Source organism: Arvicanthis niloticus, chromosome 19, assembly GCF_011762505.2.
Source record: "Arvicanthis niloticus isolate mArvNil1 chromosome 19, mArvNil1.pat.X, whole genome shotgun sequence".
Taxonomy (NCBI): Eukaryota; Metazoa; Chordata; class Mammalia; order Rodentia; family Muridae; genus Arvicanthis; species Arvicanthis niloticus.
The window spans coordinates 772,263-790,261 of NC_047676.1; the positions used below are offsets into that span (position 1 = coordinate 772,263).

At 41.5% G+C, this 17,999-nt stretch overlaps 1 protein-coding gene across 1 annotated transcript in view; it reads left to right on the forward strand.

The window, feature by feature from the left end:
* Window positions 1–17,999, forward strand: part of Ahrr (aryl hydrocarbon receptor repressor) — a 76,882-nt gene that overhangs the window by 33,868 nt on the left and 25,015 nt on the right. The window contains exon 4 of the mRNA XM_034523281.2: window positions 1,601–1,698. Coding sequence (XP_034379172.1) covers window positions 1,601–1,698 — 98 coding nt within the window. The remainder of the gene's footprint in view (window positions 1–1,600; window positions 1,699–17,999) is intronic.

Genomic DNA, 17,999 nt, shown 5'->3' on the forward strand with positions numbered 1-17,999 from the left:
GCCAGGCGGTGGTGGCGCACGCCTTTAATCCCAGCACTTGGGAGGCAGAGGCAGGCAGATTTCTGAGTTCGAGGCCAGCCTGGTCTACAGAGTGAGTTCCAGGACAGCCAGGACTACACAGAGAAACCCTGTCTCGGAAAAAAAAAAAAAAAAAAAATAGAAGAGAAGGAAACCAGGTCCTAAAGGTCATGTCATTGCCACTTGGGGTCACAGTTTCCTGGGCTTCCTAGGTCCTAGGAGAGGGTGGCCTGTTACATAGGGTCCTTCATCCCTGCCAAAACCCTGCCAAAACCCTTGCATGTGGGCAGGGCTGTGTGTAGTTTCCATGGACTTTCTGGAACAGTGGAAGCTGCCAGCCACAGAAACAACAGCTTTGGATGAAGCTAGAAAGGCTAACTCTGAGGACCAGGTGTGGATCTGCTGTGTGGTAGGGCAGAGTGTTAAACAGTATCTGGATCCCAGGGTAGTAGAGTTGCCTGGGAGCCTGGATAACTATCAAGTTCCAAGATGCCTTAAACCTCTGGGGTTGCTGAGAGCTCCAGAAAGGGGGGGGGGGGGGTTCAGTTTCATGGGACCAGTTGATGGTAGACTGGTAGGAACCACTCAAAAAGGGAGACATGGAGTCACAATGAGGCTCAAATTCTAAACAAGAATTGCCCAACAATACCACCACCACTGAGTATCAGGGTTTGCCAAGGCCAAGCCATGGGATACAAAAATAATAGAACTTTGATTCAAATGCTACTTTTATTTCTGAATAATATGCATGGCCCAGCAAACCCATCCTTTTCAGCATGAGCTGGGCTGTGAACAGACAGTGAGATTACTTTTAAGAATGCTGTGCTCCTCAACAATGGAACTTTCTGTCTGGGATTGAGTCTCCTGGATGGTAGAGCTTGCCATAGACTAGAATCCAGCTTAGTAAGAGAACCTTGAAATTTCCATCCTAAAGCCATCGTGGATAGGGGTACCAGGAGGGTGGGCATCTTCATACATCTAGGAACAGTTTTTGGAGGGGGTGAGCATCCTCAGGGGACTTCCTTTACCTCCAGGTGAGAGCATTCAGCCTGCTCCCTTCCAGGGGAGATGAGGGTATAGGAGATGGGTGGATTCTGGGGGCCTTGATCTAGCCTGGGAGCAGATGACAGACACGCTGTCTTCCAAAGGGTAACTACCAGCAGTGTTGGGATCCAATGGTACTGGATCTCAGAAGGTACTTTCAGGGACCCTTGGATCCTTGTTCATAGAGGGAACCTGGCAGGAAGCCATACTTTGTCTCAAGACTGGGTAGACAGGAAAGCCAAGAGCAGTTTCTAAGATGAGGCAGAATAGTACATGAGTTTGGGTACACTTTTACATGAGGCTCCTTCCAGGTCCATGCTGTCCTAGAACTTCAACTGGCTCTTCCTGCCAGTCATACAGCTTTCTAGGACTTCATGGAGATCCTGCATATCCTGTTGAGAACAATAGCACGGCCCAAGTTGGACATACAGCAAGACCAATTGGGTAAAAGTCAGGGAAACACAGAAACATGGGACTTAAGAACCACTAGCAGGCCTGGGCTCTGCAGAGAACTTATTTGTTCATTCTTCCCTGACAGCCTTGCAGGAGACTTGTGTATGGTCAGCTCCAGCCCTGTCACCTGAAGACCACTCATACAGAGGGTTCCCTGTGCAGGAAGGACGGCTGCTGCTGGAGGTAAGTCACACTTCACTGCAACACCACACACACATGCTTTGTGTTTGGTGAGTGTGTGTGTGTGTGTGTTTCCAGAGAAGAAGCTGAAAGGCACCAAAATACCTTCATGAGCTGTTTGTCAGACTAGTCTAAGACTGCTTAAGCTGAGATCCGTGGGTAGAGACCAACTTCACTATGGAGTTAAGAATTTCATCATCCTTGTGCTAAATCTGAGACTCATTTGCCATCTCATAATCTCCAGTTTCACTCACTGGTGAAAGAACCTAAATATTAAGCCATTTATTTTCCAAATTAAAGACTAAAAAGAGTCAATGTTGAGTTTCTAATGTGGTTTATCCAGGGTCCTGCACAAATAGGGCCTGACAATTTTTGCATTTCAAACTGGCATTCAGGCTTGATGAGAACTTCCATTAGGTGGAGCTTTTTCTCATCTGAGGTGAACCCCAAGGTTTTTTTGTGCTGGAATTTCTCTGAGCTGTTCAAGTTTGGTCTCTGACATCTCAGGACATAATCCAGCAGAACGTTCTTTGAGGGCTGAAGTCTGGTGTAAGACCAGGAATTGGTAGGAACATGACATAGGGCACAGTTGTATTCCTTTATCCTCAATCCTCACTGGGCCAGGCCCTTGGTGAGCCTCTCTTGGCAATACAGTGGGAGGAGCTGGTAGTTCTGTTCTTTATTCAGTGCTGTGGAAAGGCTGGCTTTCTGTTCATCACCTGTCAGATTTTTTTAAATTGGTTTTTCTTTTTTTCTTTTTTTTTTTAAACTTTATTTATTTATTTTACATTTATGAGTACACTGTAATTGTCTTCAGGCAAGCCAGAAGAGGGCGTCAGATCTAATTGCAGATGGTTGTGAGCCACCATGTGGTTGCTGGGAATTGAACTCAGGACCTCTGGAAGAGCAGTCAGTGCTCTTAACCACTGAGCCATCTCTCCAGCCCTTAATTGGTTTTTCAAGACAGGGTTTCTCTGTGTAGCCCTGGGTGTCCTGGAACTCACTCTGTAGACCAGGCTGGCCTCGAACTCAGAAATCCACCTGCCTCTGCCTCCCAAGTGCTAGGATTAAAGGCGTGCGCCACCACCGCCAGGCCACCTGTCAGATTTGAGGCACTGTCTCTGTCTGTGCCTACTTTAGGAGAGGGAGTAGGAATATTGAGAGCCCATAGAAGGAATAGCACCTTTCAGGGTGACACTCTCTCACCTCTTTCTTTTTTTAATTAGAAAATGCACATATCCAGGAAGAAGAGGATAATAGACAGCCAGGTGCCAGGCTTCATCCTTAGAAGGTTGACTTGGACTCACCTGTCTTCTGTATGGGCTTCTGCACTTGTTTAATGGCTCAGATATACTTTGAATTGTCTCTTCTTGTCTCTTATGCTCTCCTAGCTCTGCCCTTTGTAGCCAATCTATGTGAGCTATGGTTGAAGAACAGTGCTCTGGGTCTACCTTAGCCACAAGCAACTTTGAGACATTGTATGTGCTGCATTTTCTACAGCATCCAGTGGGTTCTGGGGACACCCAGGGTACCTAAGGGAGACAGGGTCTAGGGCTTGGGTGAGAAAGCATCTCTAAGTTCTATCACCTTTAATGAGTTTGATGAATTTATAAATCCTACACTTTAAAAAGGTACACAGGGTGGGCTGCATAGGTGGCTCAGAGGTTAAGAGCACTTGCTGTTCTTCTAGAGGACCCTGGTTCAACTCCAAGTATCCATATGGCAGCTCAGAACTGTCTGTAACTCCAGCCCCAGGGAGTCTGACACCCTCATACAGGCTCATACATGTAAGCAAAACACCAGCACACATAAAAATAAAATAAAAAGGAATCACAAAAAAATTAAACCACACAGGAGTCACATGCTCAAAGCCGCCCACATGTAGCAAGCTGTGCTTGCTCGGAATAGCCTGTGATGTGTTTCAGTTCTTTGTGGCGCAGTATGGATAGACCCCAGTGGGACTGACATCTCTTTGGGGAGCAGAATCCTGCAGTTGAAGAAATGTGCAACTTTATCACTTACCATTATGTGCTTTAAAAAAAAGCACATTTTTGAGCACTACTGTATTTTCTCTGGTATTGATCTTTCTGCCACGGCTAGTAAAATCGGAGCTTTAAAGTGTATCCTGGTTTGAATTTTATTCTTAGAAAAAAAATTGGCAGCCCCCTTAAATATCTTTTCAAAATTAAGATTGATTTAAAAAAATCCAGACTCATAAAAATCATCCTCAAACTTTTATACTGAACTGTAAAACACAGAGAACGCACACAGCACCCAGGATACTTAAGTTGTCTGACCCAAGTCCTAACCAGGGTACGTGTGTTTCTACCGCTCCTGTCCTGTCTCCCTCCTCATATCTGTATTTCCCTCTATATCTCCCTTTTAGGCTCCACCCACACTCTGACACCTCACCGCCTCCCTCTACTCCTTCTTCCATGTCTCCAGGCGTGCTTTGTCTGGAACCAGGAATGTTATATGTGTGAATCTTTCTTTTATTTCTGGGACAGGGAATTCAAACTACAAGGCTAAAGATGCTTTCAGAGGGTTCTCAGCTCTCCATATCCTTGAGTTGTCTTGGTGTTATTTCTCTCACTTGAAGTCATTTTGGTATGTGTATACTGGAATCTCATGGTTTGAACTAGTATTTCCTCGTGGCTGAGGGTGCCAAGCTTCCCTTCTCTCTGCCCATGTATTATATTTACTAAACTGTTTGAATCCTTTGCATGTATAAAACCATACTTTTTGCCTTCTTACTATTTAGTCTAAAGAGCTCATTCTGGACACCTGTCCTCTGTAAAATTTGTGAACGTTCTCTCCTAGTCTGTGGCTTGTTTTTTAATTCTGACAGAGTGATGTACTGAGTATAAGTGGTTAATTGTTAACAAAGTCATTTATTAATTTTTCTTTTTGTTGGTCATGATTTCAGTGTCACAGGTAGAAAGTCTTTATCCCAAGATCACAAGATTTTTTTTCTTTTCTTTTTTCCAAAGTTTTAAGTTTTAAGTTATTTTTACATTATTTTATTTATTTATTATTTATTTATGGTGTGTGTGTGTGTGTATGTATGTATGTTGTCAGGGCATGCTTGGGGAGATGAGAGGACAGCTTTCAGGAGTCCATTCTCTTCTTCTACAATGTGAGTCCTGGGTATCAGGCTCAGGTTGCCAAGCCTGGTGGCAAGCACCTTTGCTCACTAAGCCATCTTACTGATCCATTCTTCAAAGTTTTGTTAAGTTTTATGTTTTGAATTCTCTGAATTTTGTCTGGCATATCAACACTACCACACTTCCTCATTGCCAGTACTGAAGTAAGTAAAATTGTTCTGGACATCTAACGGCATGAATTTTCCAGTTGCGTTTTCTTTCAAAATTGTATTGCCGGAATTGGAAAGATGACTCAAGCAATCACGAGCACTGAGAACTCTTCCAGAGATCCTGAGTTCAATTCCCAGCATCCACATGGCAACTCACAAACCATCTATAGTCTGTAATTCTGTAGAACTAATGCCTCTTCTGGTGTGCAGACATACACACAAGCAAAACATCCATATACATAAAATGCATAAATATCGTAGAAAGATTGTCTTGCCTGTTTTAGTTACTTTGTCTTTCCACATACATTTTGAATGGTCTTATTGATGTGTATAAAAATTCCTGCTATGGGCTGGAAAGATGGCTCAGTGGTTAGGAGTATTTGCTGCTATTGCAGAGGATTTGGCTTCGGTTCCCAGCATTCACATGGCAGCTCAAAACCATTGGTAACTGAAGTTCCAGGGGGTCGATGCCATGTTCTGGGCCTCCATGGGTACTTCCTGCACTTAATACACACACATGCAGCAGCAAAACACTTGTATATATAAAATAAAAAATATTTTAAGAATTCAGCTAGGATTTTGATTGCAATTGTTAAAACTGAAGTCAATTTGAGTGGACTCCTGAACAGGATGTATGTCTCTGTTTATTTAGGTCTTTAATCACTTTCAGCAGAGTTTTACCATTTTTCATCTCATGGATCCTGTCTATGTTAGACTTATAATTAGATGTTTAGTATTTTTTGTTATTGTTGTTTCTATATATGGGCTTTTTTAACTTTAATATTTTGTTGTTGGTCATGGTAAAATATAGAAATGCTATAGGTTTCTAGGTTTATATTGTGTCACATGACTAATGTGTCACATTAGTTAAGTAGTTCTGGGAACTTTTTCATGGATTTCATGAGATTCTGCTTTACTTTGGTTATATTGTGTGAGGACAGAGACAATCTGCATTTAAAAGGTTTATCAGTTCTCTTGCCTGGGAAAGACTAATTCATTCTCAACATTCATTAGTTGCCTGCAGTTCTTTGTCTAGATTGAGACCCCAATATCATGTTAGCATGTTTACTGGTGTTGTCCTTGTATAGCTGTTGTTTAGGCAGCCATGTTGATGAGATTTCATAGATGCAACTTCCCTGACATTCTAGGAGATGCAACCTCACAGCAAATGTCCTGTTCCCCGGCTCTTACAGCCTTTCTGCCCCCTTCTACAATACTTACTGCAGGGGTTGTGTTGTAGATGCACCAGTTGGGGTTGGGCAGAAAAATGATCACTTTTCTCTTCATTTTGATTGGTTGTGGCTTTCTGTAGTCATCTCTGTCTGTTGCAGGGGTGAAAGCTACACTTATCTATGGGTGTAAGGACAAATATTTTTAATGCAGTTAAGAATTTATGGAGGTGTCTCTTAATTGATGTTACTTCCTCTCAGATGACTTTAGCTTGTGTCAAGTTGACATAAAACTATCCAGCACGCAAAGCATGTTAAGTGCTCTTTTGAGTCATTGGTCAGGGTTGTCCAAAAGACTCCCAAAACATTGTAGGTTCTTGTTATTATTTTTAGTTGCCTCCAAGAAGTTAAAGGTAAGTCCCCTATTGGCAAGGACACCATGTACCTTGGATATAGGGCCTGGAGGCTCAGATCTGGTTCTGACCTGAAAACTTCTTTCATACAAACTAGCTTTCAGAGTTCCAGAAGGTGCCATACAAGCTTCCAAGAAAAGAAATCAATCAAGAGTCCTACCTAGCTGTGTTGCCTACGAACTAAAACCAGGGCACAGTATCCATAAGAGTATTTCTAAGAGTGTACTAGTGGCATGGATACCTTGGTGGTAACCAACAGTTCCCTAAATGCTTGTTCAACAAGAGAGAAGTCTTGCTTAGTACTGGCAACTATCTGGGTAGTTACTAATGTAAATTCCTGGGTCTTAGAGGAGAACATACATACCAGTTGTGTGCTGAATAGTTTTATGTAAACTTGACATAAGATAAAGTCATCTGAGAGGAAGTAACCTCAATTAAGAAATGCCTCCATAAAATCAGATTGTATGTAAACCTGTAAGGCCTTTTCTTAATTAGTGGTTGATAGAGAAGGGCTCAAGCCATTGTGGCTAGTGCCATCTACTGGGTCCTGGGTTCTATAAAAAAGCAGGCTAAGCAAACTATGATGAGCAAGCCAGTAAGCAGCACCTGTGCCTCTGCATCAGCTCCTGCCTTTAGGTTCCTACTCGGCTTGAGTTCTTGCCTTACTGCCTTTGATGATGAACTGTTATGATGATGAACTTGAGTGAAATAATCCCTTTCCTCCCCAAGTTGCATTTGTCATCATTATTTCATCACAGCAATAATAAACCTAACTAAGATACCTGGTGTTAGTGTTTTTGTTAGTCTATAGCTTTTGGGGGAAGCATTGTCAGCCTAGATGGGACATTTTCATTTACCTACACAGCTAGGTAGGACTCTTGATTGATTTCTTTTCTTGGAAGCTTGTATGGCACCTTCTGAAACTCTGAAAGCTAGTTTGCATGAAAGAAGTTTTCAGGTTTTCATATGTTTATGTGTAGATATATATGTATATATGTGTGTGTGTGTATATATATATATATGTGTGTGTGTGTCTCTGTGTGTGTGTATGTGTGTGTTTGTGTGATACACAGTTTTAGGCAGATAATATGATTTCTTACGAATTTTTCAGGTATTCTTACTGTTATTTTAGCTCCTTCATCACTCTTCTGTATTTACCTCCCTCTTGATGCTCTACTTACAAGTCCCCTTCCCTTGCTTTTTTCATTTCTCCTTTCAAACCACTTGTACCCTGCTAGTCCCCTCTCCATTGTTCCCCAGCACTATGATCCTTATTTAATTTCATAGTTTTCAGTTATTCCAGGTTATACATTCATCTCTGAAGATTTGGAGCTAAGTGCCACAGATGAGACAGAACATTTAACATGTGTCTCTCTGGGTCAGGTTTACCTCACTCAGTGTGATCTTTTCTAGTTACATCCATTTATCTGCAAATTTCATGAGTTAGTTTTTCTTTAAAGCTGAGTAGAATTCTATAATGTGTATGTGTCACATTTTCACTATCCGTTTGTCAGTTGAATGACGTTCAAGTTGTTTCTATTATCCTAGCTCCTGTGAATAGAGCATCGTAAACAAGGCTGAGCAACTGTCTGTGGAGTAAGATGTCTAGTTCTTTGGGCACATACCAAAGAGTGACACAGCTGGGTCATCTGGTAGATATATTTTTAGTTTTTTGAAGGTTCTCCATACTGCTTTTCAATTATCAGTTTGCAGCGCCACCAGCAGTGAATGACAATTTCCCTTTTCCCCACACCCTCTCCAGCATTTATTGTCAGATATCTTGTTGCTCTTTGCCAGTCTGACTGAAGTAAGATGAAGTATCAAATTTTGCTTTGATTTACATTTTCTTACTTCTGTGGACAATAACATTTAAAACTATTTATTAGCCATTTTTTTCCTTTGAGAATTCCCTGTTGAGATTCCAAGCTGATTTTTAAAAATGGATCCCCCCTTGCTTTATTTTAGTTCTTTATATATTCTGAATATTAATCCCTTGTCACATGTATAGCTATCAAAGATTCTCTCTTGTTTTGTGGGCTTCCTATTCACTCAATTGGATGTTTCCTTAGCTGTGCAGCAGCTTTTGGTTTTGTAAAGTTTTACTTGTCAATTGATGCTCTCAATTTCTGGGCAAACGGGTTCCTATTCAGAAAGTTCTTTCCTATACCAACATCCTGTAGGGTACTCTGTTTTCTGTTAGCTGTTTCAGTACATCATATTTCACATCGAGGTATTTGATTCATTAAAAGTTAGGGGTTTTGGTGCAATGTAAATAATATGGGTCTAGTTTTATTCTTTTATCATGAATGCATATTGGCTTTTGTTAAAGGTTTTTTTTTCTACATCTATTGAGATGATTCTGTAATTTTTGTCTTCAAGTACATTCATCTGATTTACTATATTTATTGATTTGCATATACCGAACCATCCCTGCATGTCCAAAATAAATTCAACTTGGTCATGGTGAATGTTTTTTTAATGTATGCTCAGTTTGCAAGTATTTTATTGAAAAAATTAAATCTATGTTCAGCAAGGATATTGGTCTGTAGTTTTCTAATTTTATTGTGTGTTTACCTGATTTTTATATTAGAGTGATACCAGCTTCTTGTACCTTGGGACTGCTCCTTATGTCTCTGTCTTTTGACTACTTTAAGAAATGTTGATTGTAGGTCTTCTTTAAAATTTGCAGAATTCTGTGAATCCATCTGGCTCTGAACTTTGTTTAGTTGGAAGGCTTTTTATTACTATTTCAATTGCCCTATTTATTATGGGTCTATTTAGGTCTTTATCTCTTCTTGGTTTAATTTTGGTGATTTGGCTGAATCTAGAAGTTCATCTACTTCTTTTGATTTTCCAACTTAATAGAGTGTAGCTTTTTAAAGCATTCCCTTATAATATTATGAATATCTCTGAGGGTATTTTGTAATGGTTCCCTATTTATTTTTGATTCTGTTAATTTGGGTCTCTCTCTCTTTCTCTCTCTCTTTCTCTCTCTCTCTCCTCTCTTTCCCCTTTGGTTAGTTGGGCCAAGGGTCTGTCAATCCTGTTTATCTTCTAAAAAAAAAAAAACAGTTCTCAGAATCTTTGATGCTTTGTATTGCTTTCTTTTTTTTCTGCTTCATTAATTTCAACTCTGATTTTTATTATTTGTTCCATCTAGTGAATTTGGATTTGTTTTGTTTGTTTTGTTTTTACAAATTTTTGGTTACATCATCAAACCATTTGTGTCTTTTTTACTTTTTATTTTTCTACTGTAGGCAGTACTGCTATAAATCTCCTTTGAAGGACCGCTTTCAGTATTTCCCAAAGGTTTGGTTGCACTTCAGTTTCATTTAGTTCCAGAACATTTTAAACTTCTTTTTTGATTTCTTCTTTGACCCATTCATCATTCAGCAATGAGTCATTTGATCTCCAACAGTTTGTATATTTATTGGCAATTTGTTTGCTGTCTATTTTAAGTTTTTGTTGCATTGTGGTCAGATAGGATTCATGAAGGGGAGGATCCAACTCTCTGGGAAAATCCTAGTGAAGAATGTGAATAATCTGTCTGGGCAGAGAGATTAGAATATTGTGTGTAAAAGACCTGGAGGTTCTGTATTGGCGGGCTAGTTGAACCGAGGTTGGCCAGGATCTTTGGCAGTCCACTGTCATACATTACAAGCAAGTATCAAGTAGTGTTGGGATTCTGCATATAAGGAAAGAAAGAAGCAAGCAAAGAAAGGAGAGAGAGAGAGAGAGAGAGAGAGAGAGAGAGAGAGAGAGAGAAAGAGAGAAGAAAGTTGTAATACAACATAAAAAGATTTTATCACTTGATATTAATTTTTCTGTAAAAATGGGTATTCTAACTGTACAGAAGTTTACTGAGCTGTATGGACTTTGAATGGGTTAATTTTAGTGTTGTTTTTTTTTTATTGAATATTTTATTTATTTACATTTCAGATGCCTTACCCTTTCCCCATTTCCCCTCCCTAGAAAGCCCCTATTCCATCCTCCCTCCTCCTTTTTGCTTTTATACCATTTTAATTACATGCAAGTATTAAGGTCAGTTCTAGGTTGAGGAACTAGCAATACAATAGATGTAAATAGTCAAGGAAGAAGCATGAAAATAAACAAAAACAGTCAAAGAACAAGCAAGGCAATAGACAAAATTCCATGAATACTCCCATGATCACTGTTTCTAGGGGCTTATCAGGATGGCCAAAATATCTGAGCCAACTTCCCTGTCCTAGCCCTAAGTCATTTAGCACTGTTTTTTATTTGCACCTTTTTTTCATTAATTATTTATTCACTTTGCTTCCAGATTACAGCACCCTCCCTCTCCCCTTCTCTCTGATACAGTTCATAAAGTTTTTAGTTTTTAGTTTTTGGTTTTTTTTTTTTTATTAAAAAGGAAAAAGCGTGTAAGCTGAATATGGTACGGTGGTTCATGATTTTAATCCCAGAATTTAGGAGGTTTAGGCAGGAGGAGATGGAATTCAAGGGCAGAATCAGCTACTTTGTGAGTTCAAGATTGAGTTACATGAGACCCTGTCTCAACAAAACAGAGCAGTGTTGGGTGCACCAGCATAGACAGGAGGCACTACTGTATTTAACTCTCAATAGTTTACAGTTACTTTTTATGATTGACCCTACTTTCTCTTTGTGCACTATAGTGGGCAGTCACATTATCTCATGCCCTGTTCCAGATGTACTCTGTTGGTTCCTACTGCTAAACCCAACAGAGTCTAAACAGAAGCAGGATCCACTCCTACCTGCTGCATTGGATCAACTGACAAGCTCCGGGTCAGTGTTGCAACTGGCCACTGCTAGTTCATTAGCCATACCTGCCTCTCCAGCAGCTGATGGAAGGACCTTAGGTTAGGTAAAAAGTTATAGATTCTTGCAGGGAACAAATTTGTTTCACTAAATTTGGACTCAGAGCTTGTCAGAGCTGAAAAGGTTGATTCAACCTGATATGTCTGTAAACATTGCTGCAACTGAACCTCATAGATCAAATGGTTTATGAATAATATTTATATAGCTCATGATTCTGTAGGCTGAAGGGTGCAAGGTCAAGAAATAACATCTGGCCAAGAGCCTTCTTGCTGGTGGAAACTGTGCAGATATCTAGGGAAGTTCAGGTATTATTATTATATGGAAGGTGGGCAATTGATCCAGTACTGAGATAAAAGGCCTATTAGCTCCAACTGGTCCCACTTCTACACCACATTGTGGGATTAAATTTAACTTGATACTTGGTGGATACACCTAAAGTTAGCACAATTAGTGAGTGGATAAGTTATTAGAAAATGAAGAAGGACAGGCATTTGCTAACTCCAGAAAGAGAAGTTGCCCAAAGCACTGAAGGGTTCTGAGTCTGTGGGGCCTGGCTCTTCTGGGAAGTCTATGCCGTTCTCTAAGTGGACTGAAGATATTTGGAAGGCTAGGAAGGCTGATGTTGGGCAAACCTGGCATCTCAATGATGCAGTGACTGCCTGGGGCTGAAGGAGTCAGCAGCTGCCTGTTATATGAACACATAATGAGTTCAAGAGAACAAGGACATGAGGAGAGCACAGACCCATTCTCTGCAAGGCAGGAAACTGAATTTTGTTTCAGTGGTGATTACTCACCTGCGTTGGAGACTTTGGGCTCCACATATCTTTTAAGGTCTTGGACATTTGGAGTTTGTTTCGGCATGTCAGATGATAAAATTATGCCACAGGTTTATTCTGACTCCTCACTTCAGAGGGTATCGTTCTGTCCTTTCTATATATCTTTTTCTAAGTTGGCTTCTTGCAGACAGTACACCAAAGGACCTTCTTCCTTAAGTGAGCTTTACTCTTAGGGCTAACTATACTGCAGTTGTTTCTCATAGTTGGACTGGTTTCTGTTGTCATATCTGCATTTTCTTCTCTTTACACTTTCTTTAGTGTTTCTTCTGACACTCCAGTTGACTGCTAAGCCTTCATGTGTGGTCTGTGTACTGTTGTTGTTAGCATGCTGTCTATAGGAACTCTCTCAGGTACCCTCTGAGAGCTCCTAGACCTCCTGACCCTTACTGTCCTCAGGTTGATTTCATGTAGACCAAGGTTCTTGTCTTTGTTACCGTCTTCTCTTTCTGTGTTCATAGGCTCACTGTGAAACCAACTAGAACCTTTGGTCATTTTTTTGTCTCTTCCCATTGCCCAGATCTGCCTCTCTCTAGAAGGCTTCTTCAGGGTGTTAGCACTGTGGGTCGTATATGAAATATTCCAGGGCAGTCTCAAAGCAAACCAGAAACTGTTGTTCTGTGTTATATTTGGGCAGCTCTTCGGGTAGATACAGGATTTAAGGTGTAAAATCAACTTTTATAGTATACTCTTCTGTTTGTAGTGCCTGGTGGCCTCAATCCTCCAAGATGGTGCTCTTGCTCTTTGAAAGTTTTATATTCTTTTCCTTTGCCTTTGGCATCCTTAAATTTCACTATGATGCACTTTTTTTTTTTTAAATTTACCCTGGTTGTGCCCTCAATTATCTTCAATTCTGAAAGTTTTTCCTTAGTTCCTTGTTCTTTGTTAATTTTTAGCAGTTGTGTTATTCAAGGATCATCACTATCCTAGGAGAAAACCTAGAATTTCTAATTTTCTGTACAGTCGCCCTTCTCTATGCACACAGGCACAGGAACTTGCTGTTCATCATCCCACCCTGTTCAGGTCCACTGTGTGTATATTATCACATTTAATACCTAATATTTTTATTTTTATTCATACCTAATACATCATTTCTTGTTCTTGTCTTCTTTTGCTAAGGTCTCCCTTATCTCTTTTGTTGTTATTTACAGTCACCCTTACAGCAACTTGATCCATATATATCACATAGGTGTCTTTGCTTTCGCTCCTGGGATACCAGACCTAGGGACCTAGGCCTGGGGACATTGGTCAGCCCTGGTCTGCTGGAGGGGTTGAATAAAGTATGGTTAGGGCAATCAGCTTCCTTGGTGAGTTTATTACCTATAAAAAGGGGCTTGCAAAGGAGTCCTTCTCTGTAGGGGTCCCCTCTATAGGCTGTTTGCACAGTATGTACCATGGAGGTAGCTCTGTAATACCAGCTTCCCCATCTCTGAATCTTGTCCTTGTGGGCAGGTCCCACCAGTCATGGATGGCCAGAGGCAGGAACATAACCATTTCCAGGTTGTTCACTGTCAAATTTTCAACTTACATGATTGCTTCCCACACTCCAATTCCAGACAGCCTTAGCTGCCTGGGCTCCTTTGACCTTTATGGGACCCAGCCTCCTCCAGTATGACTGAACTGAAGGTGCATGTTTTATTGTGTTCAAAGGAGGTTGGCATGAATGAAGATAATAAACAGCAGTCTGGGAAACTTTCTGGGTAGGTGACTTTGTATATTGAAACCAAGGCTCCCATGGTCCTTGAACTAAGGTAGCAAAAGCCCTCTGGTTGTAAGTGGCTTGTAAAAAGAAAGATTTACTGAAATACATGCTCAGATGAAGGGAATCTCACAAGCTCCCTGAAAGGGAGAGTCCTGCAGAACTCAGGGCTGCCTGCCAGTTTTTAGCTGCCCTCTGTCCACTCTGCCTTACAATAATATACAAAAACAGCTGTGGGATAACTGTATATGTCAGGGAGCCACAGCCATGTGCCAGGCAGAAGTTCTCTGAGCTGCACCACTATGTTCTGTAACTTTTAGAAAAGCTACCACAGGCCCCTCAGACTCCTAAAAGGAGATTTGTAGACTCTAAATACCTCCAGTACTCCAAGTGTAGGAATTTGAAGAAAACTATTTGGGAGTTGTTCTTCCAAAGAAAGACTTCAAAAACCCACCTTCCCAGTTAGGATGTCTTTCTGGGACCTCGTAGGCTGAACTGACATTCGATTCATGTTCCATGTAAGTGACCATGTGCTGGTCACTAAGAAGAAGACTGAGAGTTAGAGCCAGAAGAATCCCCTTTATCCTACCTACTTAGCTTTTTGGTAGTTAGGAGTCCATGGCTAAAAAAGAGAAAGTATAAAATTTCAGAGACTCCCAACCAAGAAACTCCATGGTACAGAAAAAGGGAACATGGTGAGAAATGGATCAAGAGAGTGGGGCAGACTTGCCAGGGTCTGAAAGAGCCATGCTTGAAGCTGAGAGCCAGGATTAGAGCCTGTCCTCTAATGGCTGGGCTGATGAAGGTGATTGTTTGTGCCATTTACAACCTTTGGGAACCACTGGATGGAGAAGATCTATCCCTTTTATTTCCTTGGCTTTTAAAATGGTGGAGAAAAATGCACTTTTAAAAAGTGCACAAGTCAGGAATCTAGGGCAGATATTTGAATGAGACTGGGGTCTTCATTTGGGGGGGGGGTTCCTAATACCCATCCTTGTTTCTTAGGACCATTAACAAACAAGTTGCAGAATATGCTAACTTCATCTCCTAGTCCTGAGCTTCCTGTCTTTCTGACAGAGACGCCCATAGTTTATTACCGACTTGTAATTGCTGAGTCTATTGTTCTCAAATGTCTTTGAATTTCCTTTCAGGAATCCAACATATGCATTACACTATGTATATGAAAGTAGTGTTTTCACCAAGGAGGAACAACCTGCCCCCTCCCCATCCGCACCTCCCGAGGCTAGCTTGTGCATGGAGATGGATGGGAAGGCCACCCCAGGGAAACAGATAATCCCAGGGATGCCCACCTCAGAGCAGTTCCCTTTAGCTAGGGCCCTGTCTTATCGTGTCCCACATGCCAGTGAGGCAGTACATTCTGTCATCCAGCAACATCCTTGTTGATTAGGATACATGGCTTTTGACCCTAACCCAGAGGGTGATTCAGATATCTAGGGGTAGGCTTCACCTCTCTGCTGCTTTTTGACACCCGGGATTCTATACCGTTCACCTTCCCTGTCCAGCATGCCTCCAACCATACAAAGTCTGAGATGGACACACTGTTCACTCAGTTTCTAACCTGCTCTGGTTTTGTAGACCTTTCCACCAGTAGGACAGAACCCAAGGGATCACTGACAGTGAAGTGGTGTGGTGCTCCCAGGGCTGTCCACACCTGCCGTCTCTGCAGCCACAGTTAGCATGGTCTCTCAGGAACTGCTTTCAAGTGCTCTAGCTGCTTCATGGAAGAAATTCAAGGCTGAGTTTACTATTTGTGGGATCTATAAACAGCCATTTATTCCACACCCCCGGCTAGAACAGTGCTCGCACGCACGCAAGTTCCATGCCACAGCCTTTGCGAGTGATCTGGCTCCAGGAAGCTCAGCCAGCTGCCCCAATGCCTGCCCAGTGCTGCTCGCGTGACTAGGGCCTGTTGCTGTGCAGTAACCATGGCAGCAACTCCCAGGGGGAACGACTTGCTCCAACTTCCCCTAATGCCAAGGGGGAGAAATGAGAGAAGCCGTTGAGAATTGTTCCCTTTTCCCTCCTTTTTTTTTTTTTTTTTTTTTTTGTTTTGTTTTTCTTTTTCCCTCTGCTCTGACCTTGACAAAAATAATCTTTGAAGTACTTGCTGGCTATTTTCCTGCCATGGGACTGGAAGAAATCAAGATAGCCAGAGTTCGCCAAAGGAAGTACAACTTCTCAAAGTGCTGGCCTCTCTGTGCAGAGGGTGGGAGGACTGCCAGGATAGAGCGGAGGGGCCATCAGGCCGCTGACCCTTTCCTGTATCTAGTGGCAGGTGTGTCATGTTGTGACTTAGTAATTAATGTGGATGAGTTGGTTTTTTTTCCCCCTTAAAAAATGCAGTCTTTAACCTTAGGGCTAAATCCTTTTTTCCACTTGGAAAAGTGATCTCATTTTCCATGTACCGTAGGGGTTTTTTTTGTTTTGTTTTCCTTGAAAAAAAAAAAAAAAAAACTTGTAGGGATAAAACGAGAAAGAAAAGAAAAAAATTCATGATGCACATTTGAAAGATGTTTCCACATGTGTAAAAGAATTTGGCATGACAATTCTGGACCAGAAAGTCAATCTGATATTGAATCCATATGATCCCACAAACAGCATTTTATAGTCTTAAAAAAAATTCTGCCTTGTGAGTTAAAATTAAGATTGTTTTTGCTTGTGACTAATCTCATAAAATCTTTTTTAAGAATACATTTTATATACTCAAGTCTTGAAATTTTTCTTTGGTCTTTGAACTATTATTAGTAGGCCGTCATGAGTACGTGGCAAGCACTGAGCTTGGAAAAGCTGCTGCAGGATCTGGAAAGCACAACTGAGCTATGTCTTTGTCCAGTGGGCTCAATACTAAGGACGTACGCTCTGGCTTAGCCTGCTACACATCTGCCACTCACCTGAGAGAGAGGAGGGATGCTCAACACCATGATAACTGCCTAGAATAACCACTAAATCATAGGTGAGGGAATTCCCCTCATAGTTCACCTACTTACTCTCCTGTCGGTTTTGCTCTCACATAATAGCTTAAGTTCTCATGCAGTGACGATGCCTTAGTCACTAACCACCTCTCAGTGCACCTCAGTATTACTCCCATGTCTGTCTGGATAGGGGGCCTATGGGTTTAGTGATGAATAATACCCAACAATGCAAGTTGTAGTGATTTAGGTCTCCCAATTCTGTACAGAATGGACTGTCCCTAAGGCACAGACCAGATGAAAATGGTACCTCTAGAAACTGAGCACTAGCCTAGGGTGGGCTTACCAAGTCACCCTAACCAGGCTGGTATCAGCTTTCCACCCTTCCACAGCCTTAGCTCTGGTCTCACCTACCCTAGCTGTGCCCAGATCCTGCTGGAGCATAGGTGGAGTGATACAGGGGCTGCCAAACTTGGACGTATTCCTCACCGAGGTCAAAAGTAAGCAGAACAAAAACTCTGGGATCTCAAGTCAGCACATTTGAGATGTGGGTCAAAAGTACTAGATGCCCCTTTGTTAAAAGCATGCCAGTCATGAAGGCAGCAGAGCGGCATTCAAGCCTCACTGCAAGCTTCTAGACCTTTTATTCCATCGGACTGCAGGAAGAGCTAAGTGTCAACTGGACCTTGACTGCCCTCTGTACCTTCCTTCTTCAATTGCCCTGCACTGCTCACATCCAAATTCTCAGAAGCCCTCCTCACCAATTCAGAAGAAGAAGCCACCCAAGTGTCTACCAATAAATGAATGGAAAAACAGAGAAACAGGATTGTATCAATCTAACATCCTCTGCACAGTGAAGGAAACTGTCAGTAATATAAAGAGACAGACCACAGAATGAAAGAAAGCATCTGAAAAGACATACATCCAGTGAGGGGTTAACGTTTAAAACATATGAAACTTGACTATCAAAAAAACAAAACAACAACAACAAAACCAACTGACTAACAATAACAACAACAACAAAAACCATGTTTAAAATATGCAAAGAAAGTGGGGTGGTAGTGGTACTTGCTTTTAATCCCAGCACTCTGGAGGCAGAGGCAGGCAAATCTTTGTTGGAGGTCAGCATGGT